Source organism: Cyclopterus lumpus, chromosome 20 (genome assembly GCF_009769545.1).
Source record: "Cyclopterus lumpus isolate fCycLum1 chromosome 20, fCycLum1.pri, whole genome shotgun sequence".
In the NCBI taxonomy this organism is placed as follows: domain Eukaryota; kingdom Metazoa; phylum Chordata; class Actinopteri; order Perciformes; family Cyclopteridae; genus Cyclopterus; species Cyclopterus lumpus.
In genome coordinates this window covers 12,587,913-12,607,534 of record NC_046985.1, presented here as the reverse complement: position 1 = coordinate 12,607,534, position 19,622 = coordinate 12,587,913, and the positions used below count along the sequence as shown (strand labels likewise).

Below are 19,622 nucleotides of genomic sequence, written 5' to 3'. Positions count from 1 at the left end.
CTAAAACCGCCTCCAATTTTGGACATTATCGGACATAACAAGATATCAGGTGGTCCCAAAAAGTGTTTTTTGAATGTCTTCCAACATTTAAAAAAAGACAATATTCCATTTATTGCTTTTATGGTGCTTCAAGGAGAGAACAAGAGGTGAAACGTATTCTGATTGGCACAACACATAAAAGCTTGTATAAAAACGAAAATAGGAACACAAAAACAAACAGTTATCCTCAGGGTCTCACCGTATGCTCTGTCTCAAATTTTAAAAAACTGAATAAGGATGATATATATAGAGAGAAATGGAAGTTTATTTCTATTCAATTTGTTCACTTGTTTCAATGTCGCCTCAACATGCTACAAGAGGGCTGAATTGAAATATCCCAGAGAAATAAAAAATACCCCAAACTTCTGTTTTCTAAGAACCATAAAATCACATGAAGAACTAACCGAATATTCAAACCCACTAAAACAGGAGGCACCAGATAAATAAAAAAAATAAAATAAAAAAAGAAGTTTCAACAGACGCACCATATTTACAATTCCCATTAAATTACACATAAATAAATATATACATACATGAACACTGATTCCCTTATATAACCGCGAATCGTGTTGAAATTCAAAAAGTTCAAGTTGGTCGCTTGGAGAGAGTGAGAGTCTACAACTGAAGTCATGACATGGAGCTCTGTGGAATTTCTCTTTGTTTTTCAAGTTTATTATTCACAATACTGATAAGAATTCATCCTCTTTTCGCTTCGTTTTTGTCACAATCGTAAAATTGAGATGTAGAGGGGTCGCTGGATTTCAGTCCATTCGTTGCAGCTCATAAAAAATAAGGGGAGTACATAAAAAGTCCTCTGGCTGAGGCAATACACCTTTTTCCTCGCCCTGGAGCTGTTCCTCTGCAGCTTTTTTTTTCTTTTCTTTTCTTTTTTTTTTTTTTTTAAAATAACATTTCATATGGTTCAGGTGTCGGAAGAAGGATGAGAAGAAGAAGAAGAAGAAGAAGAAGAAGTAGACGCAGAAGAAGAAGACGAAGAAGAAGAAGAAGTCGATTCTTGCGTCGTTTCCTCGTGAATCCAAAGTGGGATGTAAAAACAAAACATGTAAAACCGCGCAAGATCAGGAAGTGGCACGTTTAACTTTATCAATAGTATTTATAAGGTATTTATAATATTTATATTGGATGGGTGGGGGGGGGGCGAGGCGGAGGGACGTGGGCCGGTGTAGAAGAAGGGCCCTGGGGTTTGGCCCATGAAGGTGGGATGGAAACATCACTTTCTGTGCTTCTCGTCCTTGTCTCCGCCTTTAGTGCCGTTATCTGAGTGACTGTTGGGGTTGTTGTTGAGGTACATTTTGTCCATGGCTTTGACAGCCTCGGTCAGATAGTTCTGCAGGGCCGTGACTGCCGCGCACAGTGCCGGGGTCCCGAAGCCGTGCGAAATTAGACTGAAGTGGGTCAAACAGCTCTGGATCCCCGGTTCAAGAATGGGCTGCGGCCGAGAGTTTCCGAGCGGCGAGCGGTCCTGGGACAGCAGGTCTGTGAACTCTTTGCACACTTGCCTAAAGAGATTGATAGAGCGGCGAGTTAATGACCGAGCCAGAGTATATGTCATCAATCCATTGCATGCATTTTAATGTTTAAAAGAAGGGAGAATAAATAAATAAATCAAATTGGGTACACTGCAACAAAAAATAAATAAAAATCAGTCAGTGCAACTGTTGTAAATTCTGAATTGTCAGAAAGTGTAAAAGTGAGCAGCCACTGAGGTGAGAGCCTGTTTCTGCAAATTCACTGGTTTCAATCATGTTCTTATTTTTGTTCGACAACATTTATTAGTGGACTGAAACTGTGTTTCTTACTCTGCTTTGTTTTCAGAACGTATCACTTGGCTAAAGAAAATGTCCCGAGGCTACAAACAGGTGGAAGTTCATCTCTGAGCTCAGTGGCAGGAGATCTTGCTTTTATTAAGAGGATGTTAAGAGTAAACATGAGTCCAAATGACTTGAGTCCAAATGTTCCAATGTAAACTTGGAACTTCATTATCAAATAGGCCCAAACATATACAACGATACAATAATGATAATCAATGCTGTTATTCCCCCAAACACCTTTCTCCATACAACTTGCTTACATGCAGTACACTGTTATTGTATGTAGAATATTGTAACTCGTATTAAACATTGTATTACAAGTTTATATTATAGAACTTTACTTAAAGCTTTAGCATTTTTTTTATAACACTCAAAAAGCCTGTTTGATTATAGCAGCCCGTCATTAATATTACATGCGGGCCGTTTCAGGAGTCCCCATGTTTCAGTTAACGCAAATTAAATAAAGTAACCACAACCAATGTGAACCAGCTATGTGTCAACGTCAGTATAATGTGTGAGGGAAAGGTTCAGTCAACATACCAACAGCAGCACATGTTTCTGCGCGAGAGGTGTTTTCATTATGATCTAATATTGGATCGCACGTGTAGCCCAAATAATAAAAAAATAAGTGTCCGAATAAAATCCATAATTAGTAGAAATGTAACATTTAAAGATGTGTGTCTGGAAATAAAAAGGTGAATTAATTAATATTAGGCTTGCTAATAGTGGCCTGATGCCTGACACATCTGACATATCGTGTATACATTTTGTATTTTTTTCAAAAAGTACTTTTTTTGTGACACGCATGAACAATTACATTTTATTAAAATACAAAAAAAATAATTAATGAGTTTTCTGTGTGTATATACGTGCACGAGTGTCAAATAAACACACACACGCACAGACACGCACACAAGCAGTGGCACAGACTGGGGGTATGACTATGGGGTGCAGTTGTGTGACAAAGTGAAATGTGATAATAGCACTTACTTTGTGGCCAACAGCATGTTTTTTCTTTGGACTTGTTCGTTTGGGTCGGAATGCTGACGGTTTACATATTCAGCTACTGCCTTGGCTGGAAACTCGGTCTCGCATACATAACCAAAATCCCTGGCAAGATGAACCGCTTCGCCTGAGAAACAAGGAGAAAAAACAGGGAAAAAGGATGAATGTGTTTGCTTATTAAATATGGTTACATCAAATTCAGAGCAGTTCACACACTCCGTGGCTGGACTAACACGTGATTAATCTGATCTGAGCAGCGCGTCCAGACAGCAGGGTTATAGCACATGTGCCTTCACAACAACACTAATGATGATAACAAAAAAGTACCCGAGGAATAATAATTAAATAACAATAATAAAAAACAGGCCTGCGAGCTGTCAATACACGTCAAGCTCTCTCTCTCTCTCTCTCTCTTTCTCCCCTCTCTCTCTCTCTCCTTCATACCGTGAGAACGGCCAAAGATGGCGGGGGGAAAGCATAAGTGGTTATGAAATATAGACGGAGCGTCATGCTTAACACCATGTCATTGATTACCAATGCCTGCACATTATTGAAAGTCCAGCAGATCACAGAGGCATGGGGAAGCAATTTTAAATGTCTATCCCTAAATCTCACTTTGTCTTTACATGCTGATCTATGAGCATCACAACTTGCATTCTGCCCGAGCTCTCTTCTCTTGTTGGTTTGAATATTTTTTTTCTTCTTTTTTTTCTTCTTTTCTTCCCCCATGTCTTTTAATTTCCTGAAGCAGTTGACTTTTTACTGCGGGGCTTCCTGCCCATAAGCCTCCACTCCGGAAGAACGCATGCGCCAATTAGCATCAAAGCTCAAGTCCAGTAAACTCGTTTCCATAAAATGGAGCGGATCATAAACAATGACAGCACTTCTGCAAAACGCAGTGTCCCTTCACCAAACAACCCGCTGCCTTCTCCCACCCTCTGCCGTCCACCACACGTGCCACCACCCCTCTATTACCCAGAATCATACATTTCTCCAGGCTCATTACAATACAGCAGCACATTGCTACGAAGCACAATGAACATTGCGTTCAGCCCTCTCCTGCAATAATGATTAACAGGGACCAGTGAACCATCGTAGGCTTTCACCTTTGGAAACCCACAGCACACAAAATACCACTGCACTGAATAATAAGGTTCAACTCTGCGAGCAAAATGGATTCATCCATTCGCGAAAAATGCATCTTTTCAGCGCGCCACCATCGACTAATTTATTCTTTAATAGGCCCAAAATATATAGCTCCCAATAGGTCACCCCCCACTCCCCCACCCCCCTCCCGCACACACACACGCACACCTCATTTGCATGCAACACAACTCTTCACGGACAACCAAAGCATGGGAAGCTATTAACGAAAGAATTAAGTCACCATTAAAAAAAAAAAAAAGCAGCCCTGCGCTGCCATACCCAGGCTGTAATAATGTTTGAAACAATGCAGGGTTAATAAATCAATCGACTTCTCATCCATGAGGTGAAGCAACTCAGCGGTGCCCAATAAACAAGCAGCACTCAATAATTAACTGGACTTCAACACAAATTCATCCAGTGTATAAACTAGGCCAGCCGTGGACCTGCAAGTGGGCTCCTGAAAGCGAAGGCCAACGCCACTAGAATCACCAGCCCCATTCTCTCTCTCTCTCTCTCTATTTCTCTCTCTCTCTCTCTCTCTACACACACACACACAGACACACACGCGCACACACACACGCACATCCTTCATGCTTTATTACTTGCGAGGCAAAGTCGGTCCACATTACACGGATGAGCGCATATGCTGATTTCCAACACAGAGAGAGAGAGAGAGAGAGAGAGAGAGAGAGAGAGAGAGACACAGTTTTGAAGCAACTGGTATCGCGGGAGCAACAACGTGATTTACAGCTCACGACTTACCTTCGACTAGTGACGTCAGCAAGGTGACGTTGGCTGCCTTGCGTCTGCCCGCAGGTAGATTCAAGCCGATTTTATCCAGCTTCTCCCTTAAGGATCTTCCTCCATTCTTAGACTTGGCCCTGTGACAGAAGAGAGCAGACATTTAAATATATAAAATATGCAACACTGTCGTGAATTTATGGGAAACTGTGGTTTGCACTATACACGGAAAAAAAGTCATATACACGATGACATATTTGGAAATATTATGTCCTTTAATTTTGATGATACTTTCCACAATTAATGCATACATGATATTTACATCACATGCCAGCCAGTAAATGTGGTTCAGCTCTTTGTCACAAATTAAAAGGTGAATGGACTGAATTTGTCTGGCTTTGCCCTCCATTACTATACCTCATAAACGCTATAAATAATACTAAAAGAGCCAAGCCGTTTTACCAGCAGACAAATACTGTACAAAATGAATAAATAAAGCCCTACTTAATAGGCAGTACTATTACTGGCTGCGTGTCTACATCACTTCAGTAGACAGTTCACTGGAGACCAATGTTTTCATGTGTAATGCCTTCACTGGGCCTATAGAGCTGGGGTTGAAACAGACTAGGCCTACATTAATTTGAGAGAGAGAGAGAGAGAGTGCTAGGGAAGTTAATATGGAATTTAACAGACCTCTCCTGCTTTAAATGCAGGAGCTAGGTGTCATGGTTGGTCGATTTTAATTATTCTTGGTACAGAGAGAAAGAGAGAGAGAGAGAGAGAGAGAGAGAGAGAGAGAGAGAGAGAGAGAGAGAGAGAGAGAGATGCACACTCACAGAGAGAATGGAAATGGATTGGAGTAGAGGAATATAGTTCACACTCACACAGAGAGGTATAGAGAGAGAGAGAGAGAATATTTGTGTGCAGCCTTCCAGTCGAACTCACCTCCTCAGCACCCCGCCCAGCAGAGAGGCGTTGAGGCACTCGGGCGGCGAGAGGCGTCTCTGCACCTCTGCCACTGTGACCTTGTACTTTGATGTGGAGCTGAGGAGGGACAGGCGACCCGGAACCGAGCAGAACACCTCGTTGGGGTTTACCACCCCTCCGAAAAGACCGTCCTTATTTAGGGGGATGGCGTTGATGTTGTTGTTCTTGGATAAAGACACTGGACCTATAGCCAGGGAGAGGGGATGGAGAGAAGGAGGGAGGGGGGTGAGACAGGGAGAGACCGTGCTCAGTGAATTTCATGCAATGCAGAGCCTTAACTAAATGAGAAGGGGGGATTTAGGCCCCGGATTTAGAGTTTAGCACCACATGTGTACACTTTCAGCAACAAGGACGTCCAGAGAAAAGCGCCCGGTGGAGGCCTACAGCATGGCAATATAATAATATTAATAGGACAAATGTATGTTTGTGGAATCAGTAACGACAGGGATTAGCCGGCACAATTATCGCCACACTACACGTGTACAAACATTGGGAATATTTCCAACCCGTCTATATTGTTTATCTGAACAGCAGCGCGGTCAACATCGATATGTGTGTGTCGACATCTCAGAGGCGGACAGCGAGAATCTCCACAATCTGAGCGCGCGCTCGTTCTATTTTTGCGCACCAAGGAGCGACTCTGCTGCACAAAGCAGCCACACACCGAGAGATGTGGTTAAAGTCTACCTATTTGGACATATCCACGGTATCGAGCAAAATCGCCCGTGTGTGATTTCAAACTGGGGTGGGGGGGGGGGGGGGGGGGGGGGGGGGTTCCCACCACGACTGGGCTTTATGCCGTTTTGGTGTGCAGTAACCGGAGACAAAGGGGACTGGGACTGTGCGCCTTTGGATAGATCACTTGTGACATTAATGGCTCAGGGGAGCCTAATAGAGACAATAGGAGTTAAACGAACTCTTGAGATTACTAATATAAGAAGCCAATTATCATGTTGATGCGCAGATAGACATACTCAAAATAGAGAGAATGGGATAATAAAAAAAAAAAGACAGAAAGGGAAATGAAAAATCGCCCCATATCTCGTAAAGTGAGTTCTAATTTGACCTGACAAAAAAAAATAGGTCTCCTCGTGCTGTATAATATAATTTAAACAGCAACTATATAAGAAATAGTATAATCCAAAAACCTTCGCTTTATCGTTCAGTGCTTTTTCAAAGCCGGGTTTTGATTCCCTGCCCAAATGAGGGAAGGAGCACACACTGAGACCTCCACCCAGCGCTACCAACTCCCATTTTAAATTAGACCATGCAGTGTGATCGCAGCTATTGGCTTTCCCCACTGAAGTGCAAGGATCGTCTATAGGCCTGAATCTTTGTCCATCAATACCACGGGCCCACAGAGCCCACCAGCTCCACTCATCTCCCCGCTGCTCTGAAACGCTGACAGTAAATTCCATCAGCGAGAAGAAAAAAAAGGTGCAGCCAGTTTGATGCACTTGGAAACCATGTAATGAAAAATAGGCTACTGCGTATTAGGATCAGTCAGGCATTACCGCATTGCATCGGGGTCTCTCGAGCAGAATGGTGTGTTCGTGTGTGTGTGTGTGTGTGCGTGCGTGCGTGCGTGCGTGTGCGTATATAGCCTAGTGGTGTGCAGCTTGCAGAAACATGCATGATATCTCGGAGGAAATTGCTTACCTTTTTTAATTACAGTCTGGTCGGGAATGTGAATTCCTTGATCATCAACAGACTATGACACACATGCGGGGGGGGGGGGGTGGAAAGGGGGGAAAAAATGACAATTTTAGCACAAAGGCAAGAAACATATTAACCTCAGTCCCGTGTAAGTGAACGCAACGCACGGTGCTGAACGCACCAACAAAGCCTGACACAATTAGCCTCCACAATCACCCAACATGGAGGCTCTCGAGGCCCTATACCTGTTATTATTGTCCACGACTGTTTCCAGCGGGGCTACACTGATGGACGCGTCACACCAGATCACAAAGTCAGACTTAAATAACGAAGCTGTGTCGCCCCATAATCCTGACCTAATTTCGCCCTCATATTGGCTCTACTCACAAGGAAACTTCTAATCTAGATTGGATAGTAATTACGGCGGCGCAGCCTATTAAAGGCCTATGAACTAATTAGATGATTATTGGTGTTTGTTTCTGATTAAAAACTGGGAAGAGTCCTCTAAATAAGAATGAGGGTTATGGACATTTTCATCGCTCATTTATCATGCATCTTTAGTAATCGTGCAGCTATTACCTAAACTCTACCCACCAAACTCAATTCTCCTATTCGGGGATCATAATGTGATTGTTTGCAGCAGAGAACGGCGAGCGTCATTCGTTTTTAAACTAAAAAATGAAATAAGAATGAGGCGACACGAGGAGATCCGTGTGGATAATACGGACGCCTTTTTATTTATTTATCTATCTCATTTAATTAGATTCAAGCGATAGTATATGGAGCAAATCCCCATCGAATGTGGCAGCTGAAAGCATTTTCATGTGCAGTGTTTTGAAAACTATATTTTAGAAGTGGAAATTATGAGGCTGGATTGTGCTGTTTTATTCGAAATAATTATGACAGCATTGAAAAAAAAATACTGTCGTGCTATTTTTTCAAGCATAAAAATTGCTCTGTTCAGAGACTAACAACTTGAATGCGTGTCATCCTTTTAACATTTATGAAACAACAATAACAAACATAATAATAATAATGATGATAATAAAAAACACTTTTGCAAATGTCCGTATAACATACACAAATACAGAGTAATCTAATTATGAAAGGCAGGGTGCTTGAACAAATAGTAGACTAATAACAATTAATTCCAAATAAAAAAATAACACCATTACTGTTATTATTGTAAGTGATTATATAAATAAAAAATATATACCAGTGGTTGTAAACAACGGTGCGATTAATAACAGCCCCTTTATTATTATTTTTAACAAAATAGGCAAAGCCAAGAAAGAGACTCGGGTAAAAGCTGCCTCACCTGAACGTCGTCTAAAGAGTGAGGTATTCCATGGAGAGAGATAGAGTCCGACAGTCCCGTATCGATGCCATGGCCGGACGGTAGGAGCACTTCCCTGCGGTACTCCCGGCACAGCTGGTGGGGCAGGCCGCGGTGCTGGTGCAGCAGGCCGCTCTCCTGACTCTGCCTCTGGCCCGGCCATCCCGGGTGCTGCGGCTGCGGCTGGGCGTGCAGGGAGTTGAGGGAGTACGGGTCGTTGACGTGCGAGTAAGGGTCCTGAGACTGCGGGTAGATGGGCTGGTAGGGCGGAGGGAAGTAAGGGGGCTGGAAGTCCGAGTTCGGTGTGTGGGAGAGCGGAGGGGCGCTGGTGTAGGGACTCTGGCCCACGCCGCCCAGCTGAGGTAGCCTGGCTGTCCCATTGCTGGAGCCGTCGTGACGGTCCTGGCAGGGGAGGAAAAGAAAGAAAAGTGTTTAGCCTGTAAAAATTTTTTTTTTTTATTTATAAAAAAAAAAAAAAAAAAAAAAAAAAAAAACACAACCATATATGATCGCATTTCCCCTCTTTGTTTTAACTGCAGAATGCTCTGGGCTTATGCTGGGGCATTATCAAATATGGCCCGAGTGTATAACAGGAATTAGACCAAGTGTGGAATCTGTAGCCTATTAAATCTGAAGAGCTTGTCCTGGTGGATTTTAAACAATAAACACCACCAGCTCACGCAGCGAATGGGACTACTTGTCGGCAAAGTTTTAGAAATAAAATAACGTGATAATAAACGGGTATAGGAGTACATTCTCAAATAAAAACATCGACAGTTCCGTAGATGGGAATGCCCTCAAATAAACAACCGAACCATCTTATTATGTCAACACTTCCCCAGTGTGTCCCACCGTTTTTAAGCACCCATTATTCTCCAAATATCAAATCAGCGAAAATAAGCAGCATCACACAATCCGATATGCAAACAAGATTCGAAGTCGTCTGACGCGGAGATTCAGCAACTTACCATCGCGGAAAAACTGTGCACCAACATTTGAAAGGGTTTTTGGTGGTGCCACTCAAGGAAAGAATAATCAGTTCGAAAACACTTTGAGTGTTTTGGGATGGGATGGGGGGGAGGGGGGCTGGGAGGGGGGCGAGCAAAAGGAATTAACCAGCAAAAAGCCACCAAAAAAATGTAGCCCCTTGAAAAAGACTCTCTTTCTCTCCTGAAAGATCACGATGGCCCCGGCGATCAGATATGTGCCACAGAAGCAGGACGATAATCCATGAGAAATAAACGGTTAGATCCCCGCTGCCCTTCACGTGGGTGTAAAAATGCAGATATTCGGCGGTGCTGGCGGATTCGGGTTGAAAAGTTTCTCTTGGTAAACCCTCTTTTCTCCCTGCTCTCCTGGCTTCTATCACAGTGCTGCCGTCCCCTCGCTTGAGCTCATATTAGCCAAAGAGCCGCTTCTTCGTCTCCCTCTTGGACTCCTAATAGAACGCATTCATGACTATTAATATTGCAGGAATACTTAATAACAAGGAAAGAATGGTCGGAAATCGGGCGTGAAGCGGAGGACGCAACTCAAGGCAGGAGTCTGCGCTTAAATGACGTCCATTGAAAGGAGGAATCAGTATATCTAATCAGAGATGGGGAGAGAGGGAGTGAGAGAGAGAGAGAGAGAGAGAGAAAGAGGGAGTGAGAGACTGAGGAGGGAGTGGAGAGAGAGAGAGACAAAAAGAGGGACACTCACTCCCGTCTGACGAATCAGAGAGAGAGAGGGAGGAGGGGGGTGGGAGAAGTGTGGGTGGGGGGTGGGGGGGGGGGGGGCATTTTAAAAGGGTCCCAGGGCCAAAGCGCAAAAGTGAAAGAAAGACATAGGAATGACGGGAGGTGGACCACAGACAGGGGGAGAAGCCGTGGAAGGAAGCAACGTGCACCTCTGAACCGGGTGAAAACCCCGCAGACGGCGTCACGGGCACCACCGCTCGCCTCTTTGTTTTGCAGCTCACACTCCGACAGCGAGCCGTCCTCCACCGCTCTCTTTCCTCTCCTCTGTCTTCGCCGAATTAATCCACCGGTTCCGGTATACGACTCCCAAAAAAAAGGCACCGGCTATAACTTTAAATGTTGTCCCGGAAAGAAATACATTCTAACAAACAAACAACAAGTCGATGACAGGGCCGCGCGGATCCGAGGCTCTTGACAACTTTTTTTTTTTTACACACACGCGGCTTAAAGAGCTCCACTCCCCTTTCCGCCGAATCCCACGTTTTCTTTTAATTATTATTATTAATAACAAAAACACCGGCTTTTGATTACGCTTTTTTTTCTTCTTCTTTGCACCCATCAGCGGGAAAACATTACCTTTTACATGACATGCCTTTTTTAAAACACCACAACATGAACGCAGGAGGTGCCCAGCTTTAGTGTTCCTACTCCCGGCCGCTGTGTCCTCTCAGGACGCCGGTGGAAACACGTTGGACCGGCTTCTCCACTCCTAAACAAGTCCCTGATATTACTGTCAAACTTTGTCTATGGCCATAACAATGATCACTCCACACGTATACAGCCACACACGCATATTCTAACGGCTCATGTTTCTAATAAATTAAAACTGAGGGGTTGCCATTTGTGCAGTGAATGAGGCAGGCTGTGTTAGCGCGTACACCTGCCATGTAGTCAAAATATTTATTTTTAATTAAATGCGTGGTGTATAATATATATATTTTTTTGTCCACGTGTCATTTCATATTCGGATATAATTATTTAATGGGAATTTAAAGAAGAAGAAAGAGAAATAACTGTTGGGAATTTACTCATGCAACTAACATTTAAAATAAAGCTGTTGTCCATAATGATAAATTAATCTAATAATTATTTGTAGTAATATTGTTCTCGTTATAATTCTAATAATCGTATTATTCTCATTTTTATTTGTGCGAATTTTACTCTACACAAATGCACAACAGGAGACTATGAAATGAATAACAAACACAAAACAATGGATCTATTCCTTTTCTGCACTTGAATTAAATGTGTTCACTAACAGCTGTCAAAAGAATGACATATCTGTATCGAAACCATACAACACACCCCTTACAATGATCACCTTAATACATTTTTGAAAAGTTAAATTAAATTAAACAAATCAAAGAGGAGAGACCCTTACCTCGCAATCTTCATATTTAATGTTATCAGTTAATTTCCAAAGCATTCTCATGGATTGTTGAGGTGGATATTGAGTGGTATCGCCTTAGTCTTGTTTTCACTCAGTGAATTGTGCTCCCCGCTCAGAAAAACTACTTTTATTGAAGCTGTGGGCTTCTCTCTGTCTTGCGCTCTGAGGTCTCCCTCTAATGGTGGAAGCGAAGGGCTGGAGCAGCTCTGTAATAACACTGGCACAGGGCCTCATTAGCATATCAACAGCCGTTTGATTCCCCCCATCTGCTCACACAACACCAATGGACAGCGCACAGGTAAAAACTAAAGCAGCACCACGCTACACATGCTTATTATTATACTGTTCAGTGAGCTCTGTGTGTGTGTGTGTGTGTGTGTGTGTGTGTGTGTGTGTGTGTCTTTGTTGAGGGGGATGGGGGGAGGGGGGAGGTTACAGCCATGCATGGGGATCTGCATGCACCTGGGTCAGTTTCTACAAGTCGGGGCTCAAGAAAAAGCCCATTTGACTCTATTTTAACGTTAAATTTGCATGATTACAAAAGAAAGGAAAAAAGAGCCACTGTCTTTTCTGTAGCAATCTCTCTGTTTTTGCTGAAGTGTACTGACTCAGGCCTGCACATCCCAGTGCCTTATCCATTACTTGTCTGTGGACAGCAGGCCTATGCACATATACAACCCTGCCACACACTTTGTTGCCAACCTTTATTTATTTATTTATTTTTTACTCCCAAACTGTTATTTTAATCCCATTGAGAGTGGAGACCTTGAGAGGCTATTCTTCCAATGTTATGTTAAAAAGGTGAGCCATTCGAAGCGGCTCCACAGGTCCATTGACTACCTGTAAGGGCGCAGGGTTTTGGGGGAATGTAAATAATTAACACAACAACATGGCCCTGTTTCATTTGAATGAGCGGTATAGGGGAGCCTGGCTCTGCCCTGTCGCCGGCCGAGCCTTCACCTCAGCAGGTCGTGGGTCAGCAGACAGGTCGCCAGCTCTTTAAGGCGTTGGCTCCTCTCGTTTAAAACCCCGGATTACCATTTTTAGGCTATTAATGAGAATGGAGCGGTGAAACTGGCTGACAATGACAGCTATACATGCGAGTGTCTTTCGGGAGACATGGCCTGGGTGTCTGTGGTGGTGATCGTTGTTGATTTTTCTTCTTCCTTTTTTTAAACGAGTGAAACTAAAGTTTTCTGTCTCTGTAATCCTCCGCACCTCACACACCAATGCCTCGCACATGGCTCTTTAAGTCCACTATGGGATGCTCTGCAACTTGTGAGCTGAAAACGTGTAATCCGAATGTGGAACAGCTGTGAGTAGGCGAAGTATATAGGCTACATTTATGAAAAGTCCAGATCTCACCTCGACGCGTTTTAGAGTAAGGGCTGCACTTATAATATAGACAAAATAAACACTCCACCTCTCTCGTGTCTGTTTGCACACACACATCTCTAATGTATGATAAAACACATGACCGTGTATCGGAAACGCGTGTGCAGTCATTATAACCTATAATAATAACATGCGATCCACATCCTCAGGCTTCCACGGCACACACACGCACACACACACGCACACACACACACATAGAGAACAACAACACAAAACTACGCGATGGTAGTAAGGCGACAGTTTTTCCAAAATAATATAACTTCTTTGTATGATCTCCTGACGGATTAAACACACACGCCTCCAAACTACCTGCATCAGCTCTCTTCTCAACATGTTTCACGAGAGCAGCCTTTAACGACAACAAGTCGACACTTTGACAGTGTTCATGGATTTTCACAGCCGTGTCTTTGTCTTAAAGTATAAGCAGCACATACCTGCCAGTCCCCCATTTTGCCCATAATTGACATTCTTTGTCTTCTGCTGCCTTTGGTGTTTTTTGTGGTCGATCCGGTGCCGTGTCTATCTCATTGAGCCTTCGGTCCCAAACTAAAGCTCTACTTTTTTGGGTGTTTTTTTTTTTTTTTACGTGACCCGATCGTCTCACCTGGCCATAAAAAAAGCGGTGCGGAGCCACCCAGATGCGCATGCGCAATGCTCTGGGTGTGGACGAGAAAGGAGAAACTACCTGGGAAAAGTGAAAAGGCTTATCTTATGGGTGCTGGATGGGTCTTCAAAGACAATTACATGAGTTTATATAAAAAGAATAAATGATAAAACGATCCAAAAAAATCTTGATGTTAGTTATTGTTGAGGAAACTCTGAGATACCAGCCAGCACGAATCACAGCCATTGCTATTAATAATACATATCGCTCTCTCTCGCTCTCTCTCTCTCTCTCTGTCGCTCTCTCTCTCTATTATATATATCTCTATATATCTATCTGCGTATATATATATATATATATATATATATATATATATATATATATATATATATATATATATATATATATATATATATATATATATATGCCGGAAAGTGTCAATTTAAAACTCATCAAAAATGTATTTCGTTTATAAAAAGTGAGAAAAGTAAGTAACTGTGATGTGGTTTACTTTCCCTTTTATTTATGGTAATACTGAATTAATAAGTGAGTACAACAAGATAATTAAATAGTAAGGTTTTTACAATTATATATGTTTGTCCTCGACTGATATTAAAAACTGAAAAGGACATATCTGATAGTTGTCTTTCCTTTTGTGTGGTTCTTCTTTACTGTTTTGTCTAGAAAACACGAGTTGTCACTGCAAATGAAACTGTGTCAAGTTAAAAACTTGAAGGTTAACTGCCAACACCTTCTTCACAGAAAGCTACCCTGCTATTGTGAGGCTCATTATTTATTTATCCACTGTTTATTTCTAATACATACTTATGTAGACCCCTCGGGCCAAGAGCGAATGAACTCTCCCTCTCTCTGTCTTCCACACGCACGCACGCACGCACACTAACACACGCACACACACACACACACACACACACAGAGGGGTGGGGGGGGGGGGGGGGGGGGGGGGGGGGGCAACACGTGCGCTCACATAGGTGATAATGGTCGAAGCTTTCGTCCAAAACCACTTTTTTGCCCTCTTTCAAGTCCCTGATGGAGCACACAGAGAGCAGGTTGCTGGCAGCTGCACGTTGGATATCACTTTACATCAAACACTTTATATTAAATATATTTAATGCATGCACTGAGATTATTGGACAAAGTTTTTAAGGAAAAAAAATACACCTCCTTTTGCGTTTTCCCCTATAAATCCTTTATCGTTGAGGTTTATTCTTCTTTTTTTTTTTGCAATTGCATAATTCCACGTTGGATCTATAGATTTTTGTTTTGTTTTTTTGCGGTGTTAATATTTAAAACAAGCCTTCATGTTTGACTTCAAAGGCGAACACATTTTAACTGCACACACAATATCTGCAGCTATAAAGACCTCGCCAGGCTGGACAAAGGAGAAAGAGGGGGGGGGGGATCAGAAATATTGTTCGGGGCTCTGCGCACTAAGGGAGGAGTAAGTTTTAAAGCAGAGCTGTCTGAGAATGGGTAACTCTCAGACAGGAGCGGGGTCCCTTTGGAGATCCAGCCTGTTTGTCTTGGGCTTGGTTTCAACCACTTCCACCCTCGCACTGCACGGGCCTCCGGCAACGTTCAACTTCCTAAAACTGCGAGCTGTGTTTAATAGGCGTCGGCAACGGCTGCACCCCAGGCAATTTGTACAGCTCATTCATATTGAGACAAATTATAATACATTATTATTGTTGTAATTATTGTTGTAATTATTGTTATTATAAGTTATATTTTCTGGATTCCTTTGGTATTGGTGGCGTTGTATATGTGTGTGTGTATGTGTGTGTGTGTGTGTGTGTGTGTGTGTGTGTGTGTGTGTGTGTGTGTGTGTGCGTGTGTGTGTGTGTGTGTGTGTGTGTGTGTGTGTGTGTGTGTGTGTGTGTGTGCGTGTGTGTGTGTGTGGTACTGGTCCGTTCAAAAACTGCTGAGACATAAACTGCGTAAATTACGCGGTCCTTCTCATTGACAAATATGTTGCCGGAAGTCTTTTACTACTTTATTGTCTCTTCTTCTTCTTCTTCGTTTTGTTGAATGGGCCGTTGGGAACGATTATTTTGCCCCCAAGTTGTGTTGGAGAATAAAAATCTCAAAAAAATAAATGCTCAGCTTGATTTTTTAGCAGATTATTATTATCTCTTCATTTTGCTGCAGACTCGCTCCAGCTGGACGCGTCAGCCGGCGTGAGGACGGCGCTATCCCGGTACAGAAGCCCCATGTAGCTCGGTGAGATCACGCAATTGATGTCTGTTGAGTGAAAAGGTTTCAGGCCTATTGTATGAAAACGTTGCTTCCCATAACTTGTATTATAGCGCCACCTTGCTTCCGGAGATACATTTAAGACAATATTGCAGGTAATTGAAACCAAATGAGAATGTGAGCGAGCCTTCCAGGAAAGGAAGCTGCCAAACCGATGCCAGTCACACACAACAACAAACAAGCAGGTGGTCCAAAATAACATGTTCAAGTTAGTGAAATATAAAAACATATAGTAAGAATTCAGGCAAATGTCAGGTTTATCATTCAGGTTTTAAATTAAATAGACAACATTCTTTGGGCTTAGTCACGCGATCTTTTTTTTTTTTAACCTTTATCCACCTGTCTTTCTTTATGAACTCTCATCACACTTAGACAAGACTAAACGTGTCCATTTTCACGGTAATCACCCAACAAGGCTCCAATACTGAACAGACATATATTATGATGAAGTTACAGGTCATATTCTGTGTGTTTTGTCCTTTTTTAAAGACTTTTTTTTTTTTTTAATGTAAAGCAAAAATATATTTGAAAGAGGACCAAAAAAATCCCGTTAAAGCTTGGAGATGTTGGGGTATGTCTTAAACACAATTTAATATAATCCTGTGGTGCCATCTTGTGGTTGAAATAATAAAACAAGGTCCCACTCAATCCGGTCTTCGAGGTCATGCAAGGCCTGTAGTTTAACTGTTATGTCATAAACCAGCTACCTGTTTGTTCCCCTGTTTGTTCCCCAGCATAGAAATAAAAGTACAATTATGGAGACATATCAAACAAAAAAGGTCCTCTTAGATGAGATATCTTCGAGCAAAATAATTTGTAATAAAGGTCTGTTGACTAATGCACATCAAAGTGGAAACAGATGGGGAAGCTGTGCTCAGGGGCACATACTCAATCTCAAGAGGTGGCAGTGTCAAATGATATGCTGCAAATAAATAGAATGATTATGTCAAAGATGTTAATGAATCACTAATCGTACACACACAGTGATACTTATTTCAAATTGCTACTGTTATTTTCTGCTTGCTGAGACCAGCATAAAGACATAATAGTGGCGTATATGTACAATATACTATACGGTCAATAAAGATTAGTAATGGAATGTATCTTAAAAAAAAAAATATTTTTAAACGATATTATTGATTACTATTACTACGAAAACTGTAAATGTACCTTTTTTGTCAACGTTGCCAAAGACTATATTCCATCAACTACACGTGGTTTGGTGAATGTCATGCAAAACATGAATTCATTTTTATATATTTTTTTAAAGAACCAATATGATCTTCATATCGGAAAAAAACGCCATCTATTATTACTTTATAATTATTTCTTCTACAAATTCCGACTCTCTTGAACGCAGCACTTTGCCTACCAAACAACGAAGCCTACATTTCCCATCAGGCACCGTGGCGCGTGTTATGTGCTCCACTCATTTGTGCTCGGGGGAGAACCTGGCTGCTGTTGGTTGTGACAGAGGACAAACTGAGAGAGCAAGGTTGTATATGTGGCTTCATTCGCGTTTTCAAGCTTTCTTTTGTGACAATATCAGACTGTTAAAGTTTAAATTGTTCTACAAAGAAAATGTCGTTGTTATATATTCTGTATTTGTTCATGTAAGCGACGCGTGTCGCGTGTTTGTGCTCCTGGTGTGCTTGCTAAAAACTGTACAGCAGCTAGCTTAATCTCAAAATCCAGACACACACTCGAGTGGGGCCACAATGTCACGATTTCTAGCCCCCCAAAAAACGTGTGACAGCGGGGACACTTCCTCACGTGAAACAATGTTTCTAAGTGCTCTCTTGCCCCTCAGCTAGTTTCCTACAACGGCTGCGTGTTGCATCAGTCGGAAGGTCCTTTTTGGTATTTTTGCATCTGTAAGTCACGTTTAGGTTTCGCAGCAGGAAGGCGTCTGAACTCGCTAGTTCCATGAGGTCCGTTTGCTCACTCACGCGCTGTGGTTGCAGGTGTCCAACATGTCTGCGGATTGGGTCGGATATGGATATGCAGCCCTGATCGCATCCGGGGGAGTCATTGGTTATGTGAAAGCAGGTATGGAGAGCACCTTTTTTATTTTTATTTTTTTATATTGACATTTTTGCTGTGGTCTTTGCTTGCTTGCTTGACTTTCCTCCAGTTTACAATGACATGTGTTGTTTCTTTCAGGCAGTACCCCCTCTCTTGCTGCGGGTCTTCTCTTCGGTGGCCTCGCGGGTTTTGGTGCCTACCAGATCTCCAATGACCCCAAAAATATTTGGGTGTCCCTCGGTTGGTATACTAAGACTTTAGTGTGTGTGTGTGTGTGTGTTGCATTGAGAGGAACTATTCATTCTTACTCAACTCGTCAATCTTCACATCTTCATCCTCCGAAATTACTGACTAGCAGAGGTCAACTTTCTATTAGATTTCGGGGAACCAAATTATGGAATGATTTTTTTCCACCTAACAAAGAAATGTCATTCTATAACATGTTTCAAAAATTGCCTAAAAGAAAGTCTAATTGCTGTTTTGTAAGAGTTTTTTTATGGATTAGTGTTCATGTCTTTCTTGTTTTAGCTGTTATATCAAAATGTTTATCTGTTTCACTCATGGGGACTTGTGGCATTCCCATTGCTTAGGAAATGCCACCGGACAGGGTAGAATCCACTTTCACATGCACACACACGCTCACACATGCCTACACAGACTCAATATAATTACATTATTTTTCTTTCTTTTTTCTTTTGTTGTCTATTTTATGCATTTTTCATTTTATGTTAAATATTATATAGGTGGAGGCTTCAAATAAGCCCAGTTGGCTTTTTGTCTCTTCCTGCACTGTGATATTCATTTAGCTCTGTTGTGATTTTATTGTTTGAATTGTGCTAATAAATAAATGAATAAAAATATGTAATGAGTGGATACAGTGAATAAGTGACCAGTGATGTGTCTCTATGGTCGTAATGCGTTCTGAGTTCTCTGTCATCACACTGTGTCTTGCAGCTACATCAGGAGCTCTGACTGGCGTCATGGGAAAGAGGTTCTATGGGTCCAGGAAGTTCATGCCAGCTGGCTTGATTGCTGGAGCAAGGTATCCGTTTCATACCATTCATGACTAAACCTGTTTTGCACACACAAAACGTATTCAAGGTGAGAGAGCAAGAGTGGTGGTACTTGATGAATGTGTCTGTGATGGGATCCATAAGTAGACTTTTCCTGTGGATCCCAGACGATCATTCTTACTATGAAGTCTCTCCCCGAGCTAAAAGTCAAGAACATGGATGTGATGTTTCATTTTCTTTCTGGTTCCAGTCTTCTGATGATGGGAAAGCTCAGTATGACACTGCTCCAGAAACCGCAGGAGTCCTGATGGAGTCGAGGTTCTGATGTGCGCCTCCATCTTCTATTCCAGGAGCTTCTTGTCTTCATTTGTCATTTACTGTTAATGTCATTTTATAAAGGATGAAATATAATACCTTGTTTATATAATACAAATGGCCGT

At 42.2% G+C, this 19,622-nt stretch overlaps 2 protein-coding genes across 6 annotated transcripts; one reads left to right on the top strand and one right to left on the bottom strand.

The window, feature by feature from the left end:
- Window positions 1-1,246: 1,246 nt before the first annotated feature.
- Window positions 1,247-13,733, bottom strand: tfap2a (transcription factor AP-2 alpha). 5 transcript variants are annotated; one of them, XM_034560295.1, is made up of 8 exons: window positions 11,863-11,922; window positions 8,725-9,144; window positions 7,410-7,461; window positions 6,576-6,589; window positions 5,709-5,914; window positions 4,785-4,903; window positions 2,862-3,003; window positions 1,247-1,559 (listed from the first exon to the last, which is right to left on the bottom strand). In XM_034560295.1, the coding sequence occupies exons 1-8, from the start codon at window positions 11,911-11,913 to the stop codon at window positions 1,271-1,273; spliced, it is 1,293 nt and encodes a 430-aa protein (XP_034416186.1). In that variant the 5' UTR covers window positions 11,914-11,922; the 3' UTR covers window positions 1,247-1,270. The 5 variants fall into 5 exon arrangements, with proteins under 5 accessions (XP_034416186.1, XP_034416185.1, XP_034416182.1 ...); XM_034560294.1 differs by lacking the exons at window positions 6,576-6,589; window positions 11,863-11,922 and adding an exon at window positions 13,701-13,733 and having other exon boundaries at window positions 5,709-5,934; XM_034560291.1 differs by lacking the exon at window positions 6,576-6,589 and having other exon boundaries at window positions 5,709-5,934; window positions 11,863-11,913.
- Window positions 13,734-17,523: 3,790 nt separating this feature from the next.
- On the top strand, window positions 17,524-19,615 carry tmem14ca (transmembrane protein 14Ca). The gene is made up of 5 exons (XM_034559882.1): window positions 17,524-17,639; window positions 18,109-18,193; window positions 18,308-18,409; window positions 19,124-19,211; window positions 19,433-19,615. The coding sequence occupies exons 2-5, from the start codon at window positions 18,118-18,120 to the stop codon at window positions 19,488-19,490; spliced, it is 324 nt and encodes a 107-aa protein (XP_034415773.1). The 5' UTR covers window positions 17,524-17,639; window positions 18,109-18,117; the 3' UTR covers window positions 19,491-19,615.
- Window positions 19,616-19,622: the final 7 nt, after the last annotated feature.